The sequence below is a fragment of the Panthera onca genome, chromosome A3, assembly GCF_046562875.1.
Source record: "Panthera onca isolate mPanOnc1 chromosome A3, mPanOnc1 haplotype 2, whole genome shotgun sequence".
In the NCBI taxonomy this organism is placed as follows: Eukaryota; Metazoa; Chordata; class Mammalia; order Carnivora; family Felidae; genus Panthera; species Panthera onca.
The window spans coordinates 138,772,459-138,791,296 of record NC_138341.1 but is presented as its reverse complement, the minus strand read 5'-3'; the positions used below and the strand labels follow the sequence as shown (position 1 = coordinate 138,791,296).

Genomic DNA, 18,838 nt, shown 5'->3' with positions numbered 1-18,838 from the left:
AGAGAGGGCGCGAGCCTGGAACCCTGGCACGTGCAGGTGACCTTAATGAAAAGGTCAGAGGACAGAGGACACAGCAGGTTGAGGACCCTCCGTCGGGACCGTCCCTCACCGGCTCTGTGTGCAGCTCTGAATCTCCCAGCCCGGATTTCGGGGCTGAGACCTCGAGTCCGTGGGGCCACAAAGGAGGTTCAGAAGCTGTGTGCTCACCACGGCCCTGGAGGGGCCACGCGGACTCTCCTAGATTGGGGTCAAGGTCCGGCATGTGTGAGCCCCCCAAGGGTCTGCAGGACACATGGGCACGGGCAGGAGCCCTCCCCTCCCCCCCGCCCACAAGGTCCTTACAGAGGCAGGTCTCTGATGGTTTTCCCGAAGTCGGGGTTGCTGGCCGCCTTGTGGCCTCTGTCCTTCAGCCGGCATGTCTCCGACGCTCTCATGACCACGTAGTGTCGGGAGCCTGGAAGGACACAGACGTCGGCGAGTGGCCGGGACCAAGGTCTCTGCCTGAGGCTCCCCCCTCCCAGGCCTGGGGGCGCCTGAGGGTCAGCTGCACGTGGCCGGGCTGGCCCTGCAGGACGGTGGCCTCGCCCCGAAGGCGAAGGGCCCGGACTCCCCAGGGGTGCCCCCCCAGGAGGACAGAGGAGCGACGCACCCACCTGGCAGCTGCCGGGGGTAGCCGAGGATGGGGATGGCGATGAGGAAGGCGGCGGCTCCCGCGCCCAGGAAGCCCACCCACCAGGCGCCGACCCACAGGGGGCTCTCAGTGGTCAGCTCCGTCCTGTGTGGGGAGACACTTGGGGTCAGCGTCCTGCCCACGTGCACTCAGGGCGCCCACGCTGGGCATCCGCACGCTGCTCCTGAAAGACCTTAGCCCAGGGGATCGGAGGGCCCCGGGGGGGTGGGTGCTGGGGTGGCGCACTGCACATCACGGAAGCCGGCACCCCCTCCCACACCTGGCCTCTCCACCTCCTCCATCTGGCGGCTCCTGGGTTGTAATCTGCTTAATAAACCGGTAATCTGGTGCGTAAAGCACATTCCTGAGGCCTGGGAGCTGTCCTAGCCTCTCACAAAACCCAAGGACGGGGCCGTGGGAACCCCGATTTGTAGCCAGGCGGGACGGAAGTCGTGGGGACCCAGTGCCTGAGGCTGGCGTCTGCAGGGGGTGGTCTCCTAAGGCTGAGCCTTCACCTGTGGGGTCTGTGCTGACCCTGGGAAGTCTGTCAGACCTGAGCTGAATTTAGGACCCCCAACGGGTGTCAGAAGAGACCTGCCTGGTGTGGAAAACCCCACACAGAAGCTCACATTGGCAGCACGAAATCTGCTCTCAGTCCCGCAAAGGGTATCAGAGAACTGGTGACCTGGTCTCGCCTGGTTCCAGGTCTCCGTCCCCAGGGCCTGCAATCAGGGACCCCCAGCCTCCAGGGCCACCAGAGCAGGGCCAGCCCCCCCAAGACCCTGGGGACCACCACCCCAGACCCCGGGGCCGCCAGAGCAGGGCCAGCCCCCCCAAGACCCTGGGGACCCCCCCCCAGACCCCGGGGCCGCCAGAGTAGGGCCAGCCCCCCCAAGACCCTGGGGACCCCCCCCCAGACCCCGGGGCCGCCAGAGTAGGGCCAGCCCCCCCAAGACCCTGGGGACCCCCCCCCCAGACCCCGGGGCCGCCAGAGCAGGGCCAGCCCCCCCAAGACCCTGGGGACCCCCCCCCAGACCCCGGGGCCGCCAGAGTAGGGCCAGCCCTCCCAAGACCCTGGGGATCACCCCCCAGGCCCCGGGGCCGCCAGAGCAGGGCCAGCCCCCCCCAGACCCTGGGGATCACCCACCAGGCCCCGGGGCCACCAGAGCAGGGCCAGCCCCCCCCAGACCCCAGGGCCGCCCCCCCACCCAGACCCCAGACCCTGGGGCCGCCAGAGCAGGGCCAGCCCAGCTTCTTCCTGCTGTGTGTCCTGCTCTGAGGGAGCCACCGCCCAGGCGAGGTGCCGTCCGCGTGGGGCAGATTCAGCTGGGGCCACTCACTGTCGGCCTACTTCTGTGTAAATGTTGAGCAGGGTGCCTCCGATCAGGTAGCCAGCGGCGGGGCCGAGGATGGCCGCCGTGTAGAAGATGGCTGGGGAGAAGCAGAGAGGTTGAGGCCGGCCACATCCACTGCCCCAGGGCTCGTGAGCCACTGACACTCAGAAGCCCACCTGCGAGGAGCCCCCCACTCCGTGTGTCTGCACCTATCTGCCCCCTTCACACGGACCCTTTGGGCCAGGGTTTACGTCGGGGCGGCCTTCACGGAGTCTGAAATCTGGCTGCTTTGAAGATTTTTCTAGGGCGCCTGGGGGCTCAGTCGGGTGGGCATCTGAGTTTGGCTCAGGTCACGATCTCATGACTCGTGAGTTCGAGCTCTGCGTCTGGCTCTCTGCTGACAGCATGGAGCCTGCTTGGGATTCTCTGTCCCTCTTTCTCTCTCTGTCCCTCCCCTGCTTGCACTCACTCTCTCTCTCTCTCAAATAAGTAAACATTTAAAAAAATTTTACAGCTTTCCTGGCCGAGCCGACCGCAGACGTTATTTGGACCCTTTCTCCCGGAAGAGCAAAGACCCTCAGAGCCCGTGTTCCAGGCCACGGCTGTCTCCACGCAGCATCACAGGCCCACCAGGGCGTCGCTGGACTAAGGAGACCCCAACGTCCCTGGGTCGGCACCGCTAGGTGACTAGAGGGACAGAGTCCGAGGTGGGAACGAGCAGGCTGCGGCCAGCTGACGGGGTCAGGGCAGGCCTTGGAGCGCCAGCCGGTCCCTCGCGCGCGTCCCCGAGCACCTCTCCCTGGGAAAGCCTGGCCTGGCGGGAGGGACGCGGGGACGTGGTGCCACGAGGTTGAAAACCCCGAAATCTGACGCCCCCCTCCCCGTAAACGAGGGTGTCTCAGCGGGAGCGTGAGGTTCGAGCCCAGTCCCGGGGGCAGCAGGGCAGCGCCTGGCTGACCCGGGGCACGAGCCAGCCCCCGGGCCCACTTACTCTGCACGCGCCCCCCGGACTCCCAAGACGTGCTGGGGGCCAGGCTGAGGTCGGCCAGGACCACCGCCAGCCCCTGCGCTCGCCCGCTGCCTCGCCTGCGACCCCACTCACCGATGTAGACGGGCGAGTGGCTGGACTTGACGTTCTCGTCCAGGTAGGTGACGCCCAGCGTGTAGAGCGGCGTGGCACCCGCACCGTGCAGGAACTGGCCCAGCATGAAGACCAGGCGGTAGCCGGACAGGCCGGAGGCGCGGTCCCCACAGGCCAGGCTGCGGTTGGCCCGGCACGCGCCCAGGCCCTCGGCGCCCTCCGCCTCGTAGGCGCCTGCGGCGAAGTGGGGCAGCGCGAACACCAGCGAGCCGGCGCCCATGACCAGCACGCCCCAGCCCAGCCAGCGCGGCTTGTGGCCGGTGCCCCCAAAGTAGCTGACGAAGGTGAGACACAGGCAGGCGGCCACGTCGTAGGAGCTGGCGATGAGGCCGCTCTGGTAGCTGCGCAGGTCGTAGCGGCGCTCGATGGAGGTGATGACCGTGTTGATGAAGCCGTTCACGGTCATGCCCTGCAGGAAGGCGGCCGCACACAGGAAGAGCAGGAAGGCCCTGGGCGTGTTGAAGGCCCGCAGGCACTCGGGCGCGAAGGCCCGCCAGCCACACGCCGCGCTCTGCGGCCCCGCAGCCACGCGGCGCGTCTCGGGGGCCGCCCGGGGGTCACGCTTCCCGGCCGGCGGCTGGCACAGCGGCTGGCTGCAGGAGCCCAGGGCGTCGTGGCTGGGGGGCGAGCCGAGGGACGCCCGCCTGCTGGGGGGGCTGTGGCCGCTCCCGCCGTCCGCGGCCGAGGGCGGGCTCGGGAGGACCAGCTGTGGCACCGACGTCGGGGGCTTGTCCCCCGTCGAGCGCTGAGGCATCTCCGCCCGGGGGGCGTCCCGGGGGCGGCCACGGAAGCCGCCGAACGGTATTCCGGGGGCCGGTTCGTCCTGTGAGAAGAGTTTCCGGGTCAGAAAGCTTACATCTGCCCTCGGAGCACGGATATCGCCGGGAGCGTGTCCCCCTCCCCACCCCCAACCCCATGCCCGGTCCCTCGGGGCAGCCGATGGCTCTGCTGTCCGCTACCCAGTCTGATGGGGTTTGACCTTCCCTGGCCAGCCCCCTTCTGAATCTGGGGCCGGACCTCCCAGACCCACACACGTGAGCAAGCCACAGTCGGGGAGCGGGGCTGAGGCACAGCGGGACGGAGTCAGATGGCCCGCACCATCCCCCTCCCCCCCCCCCCCCAGCCTGTGCCCGGCCGGCGTGAGCCGTGCGCTTTGCCGCTGGGAGGGCCGCCCCGTGTGGACGCGGTCTCCGCACTGACCGTCCTGCCTCACTTTCGCAGGAGACTCACACCCCGCTCGCTTTCCGTGCCCTCAGCACGAAGGGGACATCATTGCAGTCCAGCACTTGGAGGGCGCGGCCCACGCGGGAGGGAAAAAGGGCGCCACAGCAGGCCCGGCTCGTTCTGCGGCCGCTGTGCTCGCTGCCCACGGCACGTTTCTCAGGATGTCGCCGCAAAGCACGTGTGCGGCCACGCGGACGGGTTAGGAGAAAGGCAGACACTCCTCTCCGCCGAGGCCCAGCCCAGCCCCGTTCCCTCCCGGCCCCCACACCCCCACCCCGCCCACCGTTAGAAAGAGCAGCACATCCTGCCGGGTGCACGGTGGCTTCCGGGCGTCCCCCCTGCGCGGCCGGCGCTCCCGCCAGAACTAAACCGTCAGCCCGCTCGCGCTCCCTGCGGGAGAAGACACCGGACCCTCCCCGTAGCCCAGCTGCTTCTGGCAAACCCCACATAGTCTCTGCTTCTCGGGGCTGACGGTGTCCTCCCCAAGGAAGGCGTGCTGCAGCCCCGACCGCCACCCCTCAGAGCGGGGGCGTGTTTGGGCCAGGGCCTTCGAAGAGGTGACTGAGGTCAGATTCGGGGGTCAGTGCGGGCCCCAGTTCACTGTGACTAGCGTTCGGACTCAGGCACACACAGAGCGAACACCGCGTGCGCACAGAACACTGTCCCGCGGCCAGGGAGAGGGGCCCCGAGCAGGTGCTCCCTCGCGGCCGCACCTCCGTCCCAGGCATCCTGCTCCCAGAACTAAGACCCTCAACACCTGCTGTGTCAGCGTCCGGTCTGCGGTCTGCCGTCCGGCAGCCCCAGGACACTGCCACTCCCTTCACCTTTGGGGCCGGGCCACTTTGTATGCAGAGTGTTTCTGAAGCCCAGCCATCCTGGGGAGCCTCACGCCGTGGGAGGCACGGGAAACATCACGGGGTTGTGCTCGGAGGCCCGGAGCCGCCTGCTGGCCTCCCCCAGGGCTGGGGCCCCGTTGCTGGTGACTCAGGACCCCGACGCGTCCTCAGACCCAGAGCATCAGGCCACAGGGATTCACTCCCACCCACGCCCCCACCAGGCGCAGAGACGAGGGTGTCCAGAGCTGCCTCCCGTCCACTTTCGCCGGCTGAGACTCCGTCAGGCACCCGGTTACGGGGCGCTGCCTCGTCGGGCCCTGCGCTGGGCGAACGGGGGTCTCCCCAAAACAGCCAGTGTCCGCCCAGACACTGAGTGCGACCTTATTTGGAAAAAGTCTTTGCAGACGTGGTTAATGGTTTGAGATGAGGTCATCTGGACTGGGGTGGGCCCCAATCCAGTGACAAGGGTCCTTAGAAGAGAAGACACAGAGAAGTCACGTGACAACGGGAGCCAAGAGCAGAGAGATGCAGTCACCAGGAGGCCAGGGGCCCCCAGGGCACGAAGACCCTCTTCTGGAGCCTCCAGACGGCGCGAGGCCCGCTGACCTCAGGCTCTGGCCTGCAGAGCCGGGAGAGGCTGAAGTCCTGCGGCTTTAAGCCCCCGGTTTGGGAAGCTTGGCGAAGGCAGCCGCCGAGGATGCCACAAGCTGTCGCGTGTGGCCCGGCACCGAGGAGGCCACAGGCCTGAGGGGGTGGGGCGGCCGAGCTTGACAGACACCCGGGAGCCGCGGGCGTGCGACACGGCCGTCCTCGCCAACACCGTGCTGAAAGAACCCCGACTGATGGTGGCGTTCGCGCACGGGGCTGGCTGCTCCCCGTGAAGGGGGCGCCGCCAGGCCATCCACGCCGAGTCCCGAGGCCGTGCAGGGACAGCGACGTCGTCCCGCGGCGGCCGCGAGTGTTCCGGGCGCCTTGCTAGTTACTTGTAGCGCCTCCCAGCCTTGCAGGCCTGGCTCCGCTGTGAGCAGAGCGGGGAGGGGGCAGCTCCTGGGGACCCTGCAGGACAGGCGGGGCGGGTGCTGCAGCTGATGGCCGCGGGGCCACCTCCAGCCCACGCAGCACAGGCGCCCGGACCACGGCAGAGCCTCGCAGAAGAGAGCAGCCAGCGCGAGCCCCGGCACGGGCGGGCCGCCGAAACAGACACACGGAGGGATACCACGAAGGCCGGACGTTCCCCGAAATGCCACAGCCCAGAGGCCAGCCTGTGCTGTCGCCGTGGCATGCTTTCCTCTAGATGCACCAACACACGCGTGCGTGCGGGTCCACGTGTGCACACAGAGCCATCTGCACCTTTGCACGCACAATGCACACATCGTCTGGGGCAGGCCCGGAAGCAGAGGAACCTCAACCAGGTGAAGGCCAGCAGGGGCCCCGGGGAGCTCAGGGAGGCCGCCAGCAGCCTGCGTGGATGACAGGCCGGGATGGGGCCCCGGGAATTATTCGTGGGTCGGCGTTTCCAGTAAGTGGCGGAGACACCAGCCGCGGGCAGACACCTGCTGCCCCAGCTCTGGGCTCGCCTCACACGCCCCGCCCCTGCAGGAGAGACGCCGGGCAGGTGGCCCGGAAAGATCAGGCCCACAGCAGGGTTCAGGAGGCGGCGGGACAGCCAGCTGTTGTGACTGGGGCCGGGCACAAGAAGATCGAAATCAAAAGTCACAAGTGAGCACCCACGAGCAGCCCCAAGTCAGTGGGAAAATCCCACCTGCACCAACACTGTGGACAGACCTCGGACGTGAGTGTATAAGGCTCAGGCCAAATCCTATGCATCCCATTATTTAAATTGGCAAATTGAACCGCCAGTCAGGGTGCTGGCCGGCGACCCACTTGTGGCTGCCACCCGCACACGGGAAGAATTATCAGCAGCGTTCAGGGCCGCCGGCCCTGGTGCCTCCTCCAGGGGTTCCGCCAGGAGGCTGACTGCGGCAGGCACGGCTGCCTCTCCTTGCCGTCCGCGGCCAGGTCAGCGCCCTGTGGAAAAGCCTTTGCAACCTTACGCCTGCAGCTCCGCCCCAGGTTTCCTGTGCCTCCTGGAGGCTGGAGTTCTTTGTCCGTCCGGCTCTCACCCTTCCGGACGGACGCTCTGGATGGGGAATGAGGAGGCCGGCCCTCCCGGTGGCCCCGGCGCTCCTGGCACTGCGGCGTGAGCGAGGAGCGGGTGCTGCCTGGAACCATCCCTCCGCCGGCAGGCAGGCGGCGGGGTCCTGAGCGAGTCTAGGCTCCACGACACCTGGAATCTCACAGCCACAAGGACAGTCCGAGCATCACGGGGCTTCCAAAGGACATTTCTGAGTTCGTGCCAGGATCTCACACGGCCCTGCCTGGACACTATCGTGCGCCAAAGCCTGGGGGTGGATGCACAGACGGCCATGCCGAAGCTTGCTGTGTGTGCCCGAGGCCCGACACGTCACCGCGGAGGCCTGCTAGAGAACGGGGTCCTGCACGACAGCAGTCGGCCGCACTGGCCGAGCCCTGTGGTGCGGACGTGGAGGCGAGGGCCAGACATCACAGCTGCGCTCGGAGAAGCCTTGCTCCCGAGGCCCTGTGAGCATGTGACAGGTGCCTAATTTCTGTCCGCTGGGAACCGTTTGTACAGAACGGGTATCGGCTTCCCACCTGCCGATCGGGCCTCACTGCATTGCTGAGCCGGGTCCAGCCGGTGCCAAGGTGCTCACTGGCGCTGGTGCAGAGGGGCCAGGCAAGGTAGCCGGACGGCGGAGGAGGGAGCGTGTGGGCGCAGGAGGCCGGCCGACGGGGAGCCGAGGGGCAGACAGACCCCACAGCGGGAGGGACGGGCCGCGAGGCCGCCCTCACCCCCCGGGGGCTCCAGGCACAGCCCGCAGGTACCCTCACCCCAAAGGACCCCAGGGCATCTCACTCCTGACGACTCCTCCCCCTCCTCCACCCAGACCACCGCTCAGAGTCTGGCCCAGAGCCACGGCCACGGCCTCAGAGCCAAGGGCAGCATGATGGTGGATTCCACCTGTCAACCTGGTGGGCCACGAGGTGTGTGGGCAGGGGTGTCTCTGGGAGAGGGTAGCGTCCGAACCGGTGGACCCAGTGCAGGTGTGTGCGCCTCGTCCAGCCAGTCGAATGGTGGGATAGGGCGGCAGGGCTAACCCTTCTCTGAATTTCTCTGCCTGGCTACTTCTGAACTGGGAAATGGCTTTTTCCCGACTTTAGACTCGAACTAGCACGTTGTTCTTCTCAGGTCTCGAGCCCACCCTGCCGGCCCTCAGGCCAGAAGTGCACCTTTATGTGTCCCGGGTCTCCAGCTTGCCGACTGCACATTTAGAGAATTGCCAACCTCCACAGTTGAGCAGCCCAAGTTTCTAATAATAAATCTCTTTATATATAAATATCTCCTATTGACTGTGTTTCTCTGGAGAATTCGGGCCGCCGTGGCGGGTGGTTCTACACCGACACCTGCTGTACGGAGGCTGTGCTGGGCAGCGGGGCTTGGGGACCCCCGGGGCACTGTCCCATCCACCAGGAGCTCACAGCCCCCCTACACCCGGGAGCCATTTAAGAGGCAGCCGCAAACTGCCCGCTACCAATCACAACAGCACAGGCTGCGAGAGCCAGCAGAGGCAGGAGGCAGGCGGCCAGCAGAGGCCCCAAGAGGAGGGCTTCAGGGCAGTGGGATCTGGCAGGATGCCCGCCACTGTCGCAGGTCATGAGCATTCTGCAGCCTGGTGCCGGCTGAGGCCTCTCCCACGCACACATAACCTCTGAGATCCCCGGTCTCGGGAGGGGGGTCCTTTTACCACGGAGCCATGTGCGTTGCCCAGGATGAGGGAAAAGGCCTCCACGGGAGCCCCAGCCACGTGACCCCCAAACGGTGGCGGCAGCAGGAAGGAGCCCCTGCGACTGGAGCGGACAGGGGTGCTCCGTCTGGTGCCCTCCCCCCCCGCAGCACCTGCTCACACGCTGGGCCGTCCCTCCCTGCTACTCTGCTGCCTTCAGCCTTGTGGAGGTGCATCTGAGGCCGCCAGATGCTCCGCAGGACGCTTGGAGGGCTCCCCAAGACCCGAGAGGAGAGACAAAGCATCCCCCTCCTCCAGCTGTGCAGGGAGGAGGCAGCTCCTTCACAGGGAGCCACTGTCCAGGGCCTCATCCCGTCCTCCAGGCCTGTCCCGGGTCCCTGGGAGCCTCCCCACTACTGCCAGAGGCCCTCCGCCTGCTCCCATAGGAGACGCGCCCTGTGGGATTAGGTGCCCAGGATTAGCGGCGAGGACAACAGGGTCCCTGGAGACTCCAGCCAGAGGCTCTGCACCTGGGGCTCCGGTGGGAGGGGCAAGGGTGTGGCGGCGCACGCACGTGTGTGTGTGTGTGTGTGAGAGAGAGAGAGAGAGAGCTGGCTCAGGAGGACAACGCAGATCTCTTCCACCGGCCCAGCCAACAGCCACGGCTCTCCGAGTCCGAGCCCCTCGGCTCCAAGAACTCCAGGGGCATCTCCTCCCCGCCCCGCCGGCCCCAGCGGCTACAGCGTGAGCACCGGGGGCCCCCGTGTGGGAGGCTCGGGGTCCTGGTCTCAACCCAGGGCTGCAGCAGCCCTAGTACCCACAAGCCCCTCTGCCGGCTCAGGCCTTGTGCGCTCACCCACGCCCCACGTGGAGGCTGCCCACAAACCCAGCGGGCGGGAAGGACGCAGGTCGCCCCCGGCGCTACTGGTCCTCGCCTGCCGGCTCAGTCTGGCTCTGGCCCAGCCAGCGCCCCAGGGGGGCCTTTCCTGTTAGGGGCCGGGGCGCTCCCAGGCTCCATCCTGAACCCCATTCACCGGGGACGTGGAAGCCGGGGACACACACACTGGTGTCACTTCTGCTTCCTCTCTGCACTCCAGCCGGTAGGTCCCCTTCTCTGCACTGATGGCTCTGAGGTTGAAAGCCACAGCCCACGCCACTGTGACATGGGCCACACCACATGGTGGCCTCTGCCTGAGCTCCTGCACGTGGGTCCCTTCCCTGTCCCCTCCCCTTCTCCCTCCTAACCCCCTGCATCCTGGGTCCTTCCCTGTGACCCTGGACCCTTGCCCTGTGACCCTGGACCCTCATCCCCGTGACCCTGGACCCTTGCCCCCGTGACCCTGGGCCCTCGCCCCTAGGGCCCTGGGCCTTGTCCCCATGACCCTGGACCCTCGCCCCTGTGACCCCAGACCCTCACCCCTAGGGCCCTGGGCCTTGTCCCCATGACCCTGGACCCTTGCCCCCGTGACCCTGGGCCCTCGCCCCTAGGGCCCTGGGCCTTGTCCCCATGACCCTGGACCCTCGCCCCTATGACCCCAGACCCTCACCCCTAGGGCCCTGGGCCTTGTCCCCATGACCCTGGACCCTCGCCCCTGTGACCCCAGACCCTCACCCCTAGGGCCCTGGGCCTTGTCCCCATGACCCTGGACCCTTGCCCCCGTGACCCTGGGTCCTTGCCCCTAGGGCCCTGGCGCTTGTCCCTATGACCCTGGACCCTCGCCCCTGTGACCCCAGACCCTCACCCCTAGGGCCCGGGGCCTTGTCCCCATGACCCTGGACCCTTGCCCCTGTGACCCTGGTCCTTGCCCCTAGGGCCCTGGCGCTTGTCCCTATGACCCTGGACCCTCGCCCCTGTGACCCCAGACCCTCACCCCTAGGGCCCGGGGCCTTGTCCCCATGACCCTGGACCCTTGCCCCTGTGACCCTGGGCCCTTGCCCCTAGGGCCCTGGCGCTTGTCCCTATGACCCTGGACCCTCGCCCCTGTGACCCCAGACCCTCACCCCTAGGGCCCGGGGCCTTGTCCCCATGACCCTGGACCCTTGCCCCTGTGACCCTGGGTCCTTGCCCCTAGGGCCCTGGGGCTTGTCCCCATGACCCTGGACCCTTCCCCCTGTGGCCCTTGCCCCTGTGACCCTGGACCCTTGCCCTGTGGCCCTGGGCCCCTGCCCCTGTGACCCTGGGCCCTCGCCCCCAGGGCCCTGGGCCTTGTCCCTATGACCCTGGACCCTTGCCCCCGTGACCCTGGGTCCTTGCCCCTAGGGCCCTGGCGCTTGTCCCCATGACCCTGGACCCTTGCCCCCATGACCCTGGGCCCTCGCCCCTGTGACCCCAGACCCTCACCCCTAGGGCCCGGGGCCTTGTCCCCATGACCCTGGACCCTTGCCCCCGTGACCCTGGGCCCTCGCCCCCAGGGCCCTGGGCCCCTGCCCCCGTGACCCTGGGCCCTCGCCCCTTGACTTGTGGAGGTCTTCAGGCAGCTCTCTTTTCTGGTCTCCTACGTCCATCTTTGTGTCTTGTCCTCTGACTGAGGGAGAGGAGGGGACTTTCACTTGTTGAAAATGAGGCCAAAGCTATTCAGAGGGCAGACTGCGGGTGGCAGGCAGATCTGGGCTGGTCATCCCCATTTGCATCCCAGGGTGAGCAGGAAGCCGGCCACTTTGCATGGAGGTCAACGATGAAGGCTGGGAGAGAGCCAAGGACCTGTCCCTTGGGGCTGTCCTCACGGACGTCCCTGCACCCACCTTGTCCCCACCAGCGGGCAGGAGTGTGGGGAGGGCCGGATGAGCCAGAGAGAGGGGAGTCCAAGTTTACTGGTCTTTCCAGTTCCCCACGTTTGATCCCTGGAGGGATGAAGATAGGATGCGATGCAGCCAGGCAAGCGTTCCCACCTTGGGCAGTGGTGGATTTCTCTGCACTCTCTGTGCCTCAGTTTCTCCACTTAAACATAAGCGTGGCCTCACGGGGAGGAGGGAATGAGCCTCTTCTCAGGTGGGTCTGGGCACCACTTGGGGCTCGTGAGAAACGCAAACTGGCAGAAGGGCCCTCATAGGGTTTGGAGGTGCTGGGTGGGGCACAGGCTGGGCTCGGCCGTGTCCGGGTGGCCTCTGAGGCCTGGGGCCCCAAGTACCAGGCTGAGAGCACCTGCTGAGAGGCAGACCGCCAGGACCAAATGCACGGACTCCACACCAGCCCAATGGGCACCACCCTCGGCTCAGCTGGTCCCGAGCCCTAAAGGGCACTGAGCCGAGGGACGTGGCCTCGGGTACCCCCAAGGCTTCCTGGATAAAAAGCCAATGAGGAAAGGGGGCCCCCGTGGGAGGAGAGGACGTGTTCGAAGTTCCCCAGCCCAGGAGCCTATGACTCTCTGGGCGGCCACGAGCAGAGCAGCCAGGCCCTGGAGAACAAGCCCCACCCTGTGCCTGGTCTTCTGTGGGCCACACCTGGCCATGCTGTGAGCGCCGTCTGCAAAAGGCATGAGGTTGTGCAAAGTGTCCACCAGCCCCAAGAAATGTGGTTCAAGAGGCTAATTCTGTGTAATGCTGGTGGGAGGGGGTGCACCGTGGCCACAAAGGGGAAATGAGGGGTATCTGAGAACAGCAGGCTGAGGGCCTACAGCAGGAAGAGTCCCCATGACCAGCCGAGGAGGGGATACGACCCGGGGCCCAGAAGGCCGGTTTCCTCCCCTGCTAGCAGGCCCCAGGCTCCACGGACACACACACACACACACACACACACACACACACACACACACACACGAGCTCTGGTCCCCAGAGACCTGAGCTGGTGCCTCCTTCCCACCCACGGGCAGGGGCCTGGTGGGCCTGTCGATTACCTGCCGTGGTGGAGCCCCAGGCCTGCCCTGAAGTGGGCTCACCACGACCAGGCCCAGGCCAGACAAGCAGCTCAATGTTCCAGAACAAAAGCAGCTGGGTTTCTGAGGATTATTGTCTATCCCCTTCCAAAAGCAGACAATGGGCTCTTTGCCATGCCTGAGAACAGGAGGCCACGTGGCTCAGGAGGGAATATTTTCGTGGTTTCTGTCCACAACAGAGGAAGCAGAAATGGGGCCGGGCGGGTCTTCTGGGTTCGCGCCGGGCCAGCTGTCGAGCCCCCTCCCGACCGTGAGCACCGGGCGCCGCTCTGCTACCCGCCGGAAACCCGGGGAGGCCTCCCGGACCAAAACCACCCCAGCGAGCTTCAGCACTGACACCGGCTCAGCAGTGCTGGCCCAGGAAATGGATCACCGCTCGCGGAGACTTCTACATCGTTTAGAAGCCGGACGTGGACCCAGACCCCAGACTGCAGCAGCGGTTTGTCAAGGCGAGGGTCCACTGCAGACTGGGGAGAGCCAGACTCTCTGAGCCGAATCCCTCAGAATCAGGTGTTCAGCAGACAGAACATCAGCCCCGAGACTTCCATTCGCTGGGCCACCATCAAGCCCCGCCTCCAGGCCCCGGCCACCTCACCATGGTGTCGGGACCTGCCCAGGCACCTGCCTGAGGGGCCACACCCAGGGCGGATTAGGTCACAGCCACCCAGGAGGTAAGCAGCCCCATAAAAACTTTCCAGGTAGTGTCCACCAGGCCTGTCCAGCAGGAAGGCAGTACTGAGGCAGGGCAGCCTGGAGTACGGGGGTCCAGCCAGAGGGGCCCTTCCCTCCTCTCCCTGCATCCGTGGGCATTGGCCATCCCTGCCGGATGCTCCAGTCCCCTTAGCCACGGGCCCACCTTTTGGGACACTGCTCTGTGTCAGGCCGGGTCACCCGGGTTGCCTTCTCCCCACCAGCATGTGAGAGCTGTGAGAGCTCCGGAGGCACCCAAGTCTGGATGAAAACCTCTCCATCACATGCTAGCGGTGTGACCGTGCTCGAGTCACCTAACTCCTCAGTGCCTTGGTTTATTCATCTGTGAAATGGGAGTGGTAGTACCTACTCCACAGGGTTGTTGGGGGGCTTACATGAGATAACGCTCAAAGCACTTAGCACCGGGCCTGGCACGTTCGACTGCTCAGCAAACAGCTTCTCCCCCGTGAGCATTACTGATATTGTCAGATTCCAACACACAGCGGCTCAAACCAGACACTTTCTCTCCTCTGAAGGCCACGACCCGGGCCGCACAGGGAATGAGATCTTCCCGGGTGGCGGGGTCCCAGCCCGGCTCCCCAGAGCCAGGGTCTCGGCTGACGGCAGGAACCCAGGTTCCAAACAGCACAGCGGGAAGCGGCGACTGAGAAGCTGGTTCCTTCAGGTGGAAAACTACTGCGCTCCCCCGCGGCTGCGGAGAGGAACAGGCCCCTCCACCCAGTCCGCCGCCCACGAGGGAGCGCACGCACGCGGCCGGTCTCTACCCTCGTGGCGCTGACCCCGCGGAGCCCCGCTCGGGTCCGCACGGCCGGCCGGCTCGTCCTGCCTCGGGTCTCCAGGTCCGGGGCCAACGGTGCCCCGCGGCGCCTCAGGCGGGTCCGCACCCTCGTTTCCATCCCCCCTCCCCGCCCTCTGCTGGCACCCGGGCGCCCGGGGGCTCCCCGCCGCGCCCCGCGCCTCGCGCCGGGGTACCCGCGCCTGGCGTGGTGGGGCGGGAGAGGGGCCGGCCGGCGACGCCCGGGCTGGGGACCAGCCCCGCGTGCCGGCCCCAAAGCCCAGCGCTCCGCCCGCGCCCCCGCCGCGGGGTGTCTTTAGCGCAGCCGGCGCGCGAACAAAGCCCGGCCGCCCGCGAGAAACTTCTGCGCCTGGCGATTTCCTCCCGGACCCGGCCCGCCGCCACTCTGCACCCCGGGGAGGCGCGTCCGTCCCCGAGCTGACCCGCGGGGCCCGCGCCCGCGAGCGCGCCCAGCCACCTGTCCGGCCACCAGCCCGGCCGCTCCCGCCCTGCCCTCCCCTGCCCGTCGCCCTCCCCCCGCCCCCCCCCCCCCAAGGCTTCCCGCCCGGGCTGCCGGCGGCGACCGGGGTGCATTTGCCTCGGATTTCCCAGAGGCGGCCGGGCCGCCGGGCGCGCCGCCGGTGCCCTGCGTCCCGCCCCGCCCGCGCCGGCGCCACCTCGAGCCCGCCGGCCCCAGCCCGGCGTCAGCGGGCACCTGCCGCGCTCCTGACGTCAGCAGGCCGGGGCCGGCGCGCCCGGGCGGCGCCCCACGAAGGCGCCCCGAGCCCCGCGCCCGCGCCCGCCGGAGCGCTCACCGTCCCGAGGTCCGGCCGCCGCGCCGCGCTCCGCGCTCTGGCGGCCGCTCGCAGCCGCCTCCCGCTCCATTCATCCGCGTCCGCGCCCCCGCCCGGCCGCCCGGCGCTGGCCCCACCTACCCGGGCCAATGGCCGCGCCGCGCCCCGGGCCCGCCCCCTGCGGTGGGGAGCGGCGGGGCGGGGCGGGGCGTGCCTCTCCGGCCCCCGGGTCACCGTCGCCCCCGGCCGCTCACCGACCCCTCCCCAACCGCGACAGCCCGGCCTCCGCCGCCGCGGGTCGGAAACCTGGAGCCCAGCGGTGAAGTCCCCAGGCCGGGCGTGTGTGACTCAGAACTGAACCCGCGCGTGTGGGACCCGGGCGGTGGTGGAGGCCGTGGTGGAGGAAGTGAAGTTTCCCGCCCAACCCTTCGGAAAGGCCGCCGGGGGCCGAGGGAGTTGGGGGGGGGGGGGCGGTGTCGCTCGGGGGGCTCGCCCCGGCGGCGCATGGTGAGGCCAGCACCCTTGCCCGGCGAATCCAGCGTTCCCTGCCTGCAGCCTTCTCGGTAAAATGACCCTTCCTTAGATGGCAGCCCTTGGGGGGTGGGGGGGTGACGGGCACCAGACACATCCCCGTGGAAAGGAGGTTCCGTTTGAATCCCTGCCCCAGCTCTCCTCGGCCTGCCCTTGAACACGAGGCTTAATCTCTCCGAGCCTCCGCCTTGGTGGTGATGGGGGGGGGGGGGGGTGATGACAACAGCTCCTCAAAGGTCCCTGAAAACCCTGAGCGGGATGAAAGGGAAGCGCCCTGGGGGTTGCCAAACTCCTAGAGTAACAGCACATCACGACCACAAGGCTTTTTGCTTTCTGGTTGCCACAAAATGAATTTATTTTAATAGAAATCTACAAAAGTCAACCGTGTGTGTTTAAATCCTGAGGTAGGTTGGGGTAAGGGAGAAGTGACCAAAGCATGACCTTAGGCCGGTGAGGGGGCGCACCCAGAGCTCGCGGTGGGTGCAACCACCCCGGAGGGAGGGAGGCTGGCCTCTTCCTGTGTGTGCAGGGGGAGGGGAGGAGAGCCGCAGCGGAGCGGGGGTGGTTGCTGGGCCTTACGGTCATGTCCACATTTGCTCGTTATTTATGAAATGCTCTGCCTTCAGAGGGCCGCCCCCAGGGTCCCCGGTTTTGCCCTTGTCCCCACGCCTGCAAGCTGGGGCAAAGTCTCGCTGCTCCGGGAGCATTAGCCTCCACTGCCCGCACTGCCCTTTAAGAGGAAAACCCAGCACCTGTGCTCCCAGCTGGAGACCGTCTCTCTGAGAGTGTGAGGCAACCTCGCTGGCCTGCCTGGAAGAGGAGGCTGTTGGGAGAACGTGGGAGCACGGTCTCTGCCAAGATCCCCGCCCGAGGAAAGGACGGTGAGCTGGTCTGCAGACCCGGCCTCCGGCCTCCGTGCGGAGCCTGCTGGGAGCTGACCGGAGATGCCTTTGGGAGCTCGTGAGCTCCCCATCCTGGGAGTGTGTGAACAGGGCTGGCCGAGGCTCTGAGGGTGATGCCGTGAACGCACCTCAGAGGCAGAAGCAACACGGGACTTACTGTTTCCAAGTCCATTTTGGATTCTACTCCTTGAAACTGTTATATACACATGATCTTCCTTTGGACGACTCGTGTGTTTCACTGAAAGAGTGAGTTTCCTTTTAAAAAGGCCAATCCGTACCTTTATCGTAGAGCACGGATGCAGATAAAAGAACGCGGAAAGTGGGGTTACGTTCTAGACAGATACCACCATCTGCTGAGCGCTCCGGCCACAGACCCTCTTGCCTGAAAAGGGGCTGGTGTCAGACAGGTGTCCGGAAGGGCTGTCGCTGACGAGGGGGGCCCGTCTCCTGGACGTGTTGGATCGGCGGGTGGGACAAGGGAGGGGAGAGAAGCCGGCTCCCGCCGTGACTCACTGTCGTCCCCGTGCTTGTTCAGGCACTGTCTCCATCGCCCACCCCAGGGAAACACTGTCCCCGAGGCCCCCGGGGAGCCTGGGCTCCTGGCCCTCCGCGTGGGCCCCACCAAACCCAGGGTCACATTGGACAGTCTCCTCACCGGGGACCCTCCGCCAGGACTCATCCACAGGTGCAATTTGAAAGGTAAATCAGGAAGGAACGTTTCAGGCACATTAATGCAAAACTGGGGCCTTTGGTTCTCCAACGTTAGGCCGGTGCCTTGGTACCTCGGGGGGCCCCTGGGAGCACCTGTGTGCCCGAGACCATGCCCTATGTGGCCTGCCCAAGGGGGCAGCCAGGTGCCTCGGGGCAGGTGTCACAGGGCCGAAAGTGCTGGCCCACGCTCCGGGCCACTGGTGCTGTGGGACTGGGCGGCGGCCTGCTCTCCAGAAGCCACCCCTGTCCTTCAGCGTGTGGGGGACGGATTAGGAGAGCAGGGACGAGGCCTTCGAGAGGTCACTCACAGAGCACAGCAGCCTTTGAGAATAAGCCAGTCTGATAAAGTGCCCTGGAACATTCTGAACTCAGTTCTATTCTGGGGGGGGGGGGGGGGGGTGGCAGGGAGGTTTGTCTGGAGAGGAAGTAATTAGAAGGAAAAGAAAAAAAGTACCCAAGTTGCACCGGCCCCCCTGTGGTCCCACGGAGGCCGTGCCACCGCCTGTCAGAGCCTCTCTAGGAGACTCGCAACAGGCGTGTTACATTTTTACGGTCGATCACCACCGTCTGGTGTCACCTTTGGAGGCACCCCAGGAAACCGAGATGTGTAAGCTCCTGCCGACCGGCACACCCTCTCTCCGTGTTCGCCCGCTGGGTTTACGCACATCTCACATCTCCTCGTACGATCGGAAGCAAAGAGAGAGGGAGAAACGTTCCCCGCGTCCCAAGACAAGTTAATGGTCAAACCAGAAGTGCCCCTGACGCTCCACAGGCAGCAGATGGGGCGTCGTGTTCTTTTTAGGAGCCACTCCTAACTGAACAGGTCACTGCTCAGAGAAGCTGCTGTTACACTTTGGTTTCTGGTGGAGAAAGAAGGAGTCCGGGCTTTCCTGCCCGACTAGATGGCTGTGTGATCTGAGGACGTCACTTGAGGACACCCAGGGCACCAAAGTTCCAGGAAAGTCCGACTCAGCAGAGACGGGGGAAGGCCCCTCTCTCTGCAGCTCCACGGCACAGGTACTCCGGGACCCGCCGAATGGCAGGTGCCAGGCTCCCGCGACCCGTGGGGTCCAGCCCTTGTCGAGACCCAGGGCCTCGGCCGCCCGGCACTTCCCTGGAAGGATCACTTGACTTTCATTGGGATCCACTTGTGCGGTCCTTCTCCGTTCCCTTCCACAGAGGCAAATGTCTGCCAGCGGCAGGGCTTCTGGAACTGCCCAGGCCTGCCCGGCGCCTGCCCTGTCGGACTGGGGTGGAGGTGGGGTCAGAAGGTCTGTTTGGCAGAGACCTCACATTCCAGAATGACCTCATGGTAGGTGAGTTGTTATTTCGGCCTCACCGACCCGCACGCGGGGCCTCCCGACGAGGCCTTGGGGAGTCCAGCCTTCCCGCTCGCTGTCGTGCCCACCCAGGTAACGCGCGTCATTTGTGAATCCTGTTAATTGGCCTGACTAGGAAGGTGGTATTGCATCGAGGGTGTTTTTGTGTTGGAAACACTTAAAGCAAATATTCAAATTATCAACAATTATTTGTA

At 66.2% G+C, this 18,838-nt stretch overlaps 2 protein-coding genes across 2 annotated transcripts in view; one reads left to right on the top strand and one right to left on the bottom strand.

Moving 5' to 3' along the window:
* Positions 1–15,496, bottom strand: part of SLCO4A1 (solute carrier organic anion transporter family member 4A1) — a 24,946-nt gene extending 9,450 nt beyond the window's left edge. Inside the window, exons 1-5 of the mRNA XM_081795403.1 lie at positions 15,182–15,496; positions 3,107–3,968; positions 2,011–2,101; positions 654–775; positions 343–454 (exon numbers count right to left, since the gene is read on the bottom strand). Of these exons, the coding sequence (XP_081651529.1) occupies positions 343–454; positions 654–775; positions 2,011–2,101; positions 3,107–3,899 (1,118 nt within the window). The 5' untranslated portion in view covers positions 3,900–3,968; positions 15,182–15,496. The remainder of the gene's footprint in view (positions 1–342; positions 455–653; positions 776–2,010; positions 2,102–3,106; positions 3,969–15,181) is intronic.
* LOC145715347 (uncharacterized) lies at positions 7,632–18,838 on the top strand. Its single transcript, XM_081795137.1, has 6 exons — positions 7,632–7,814; positions 8,172–8,256; positions 14,923–15,343; positions 15,573–15,723; positions 16,649–16,839; positions 17,129–18,838. Exons 1-6 carry the CDS (start codon positions 7,632–7,634, stop codon positions 17,736–17,738), a joined length of 1,641 nt encoding a protein of 546 aa, XP_081651263.1. The 3' UTR covers positions 17,739–18,838.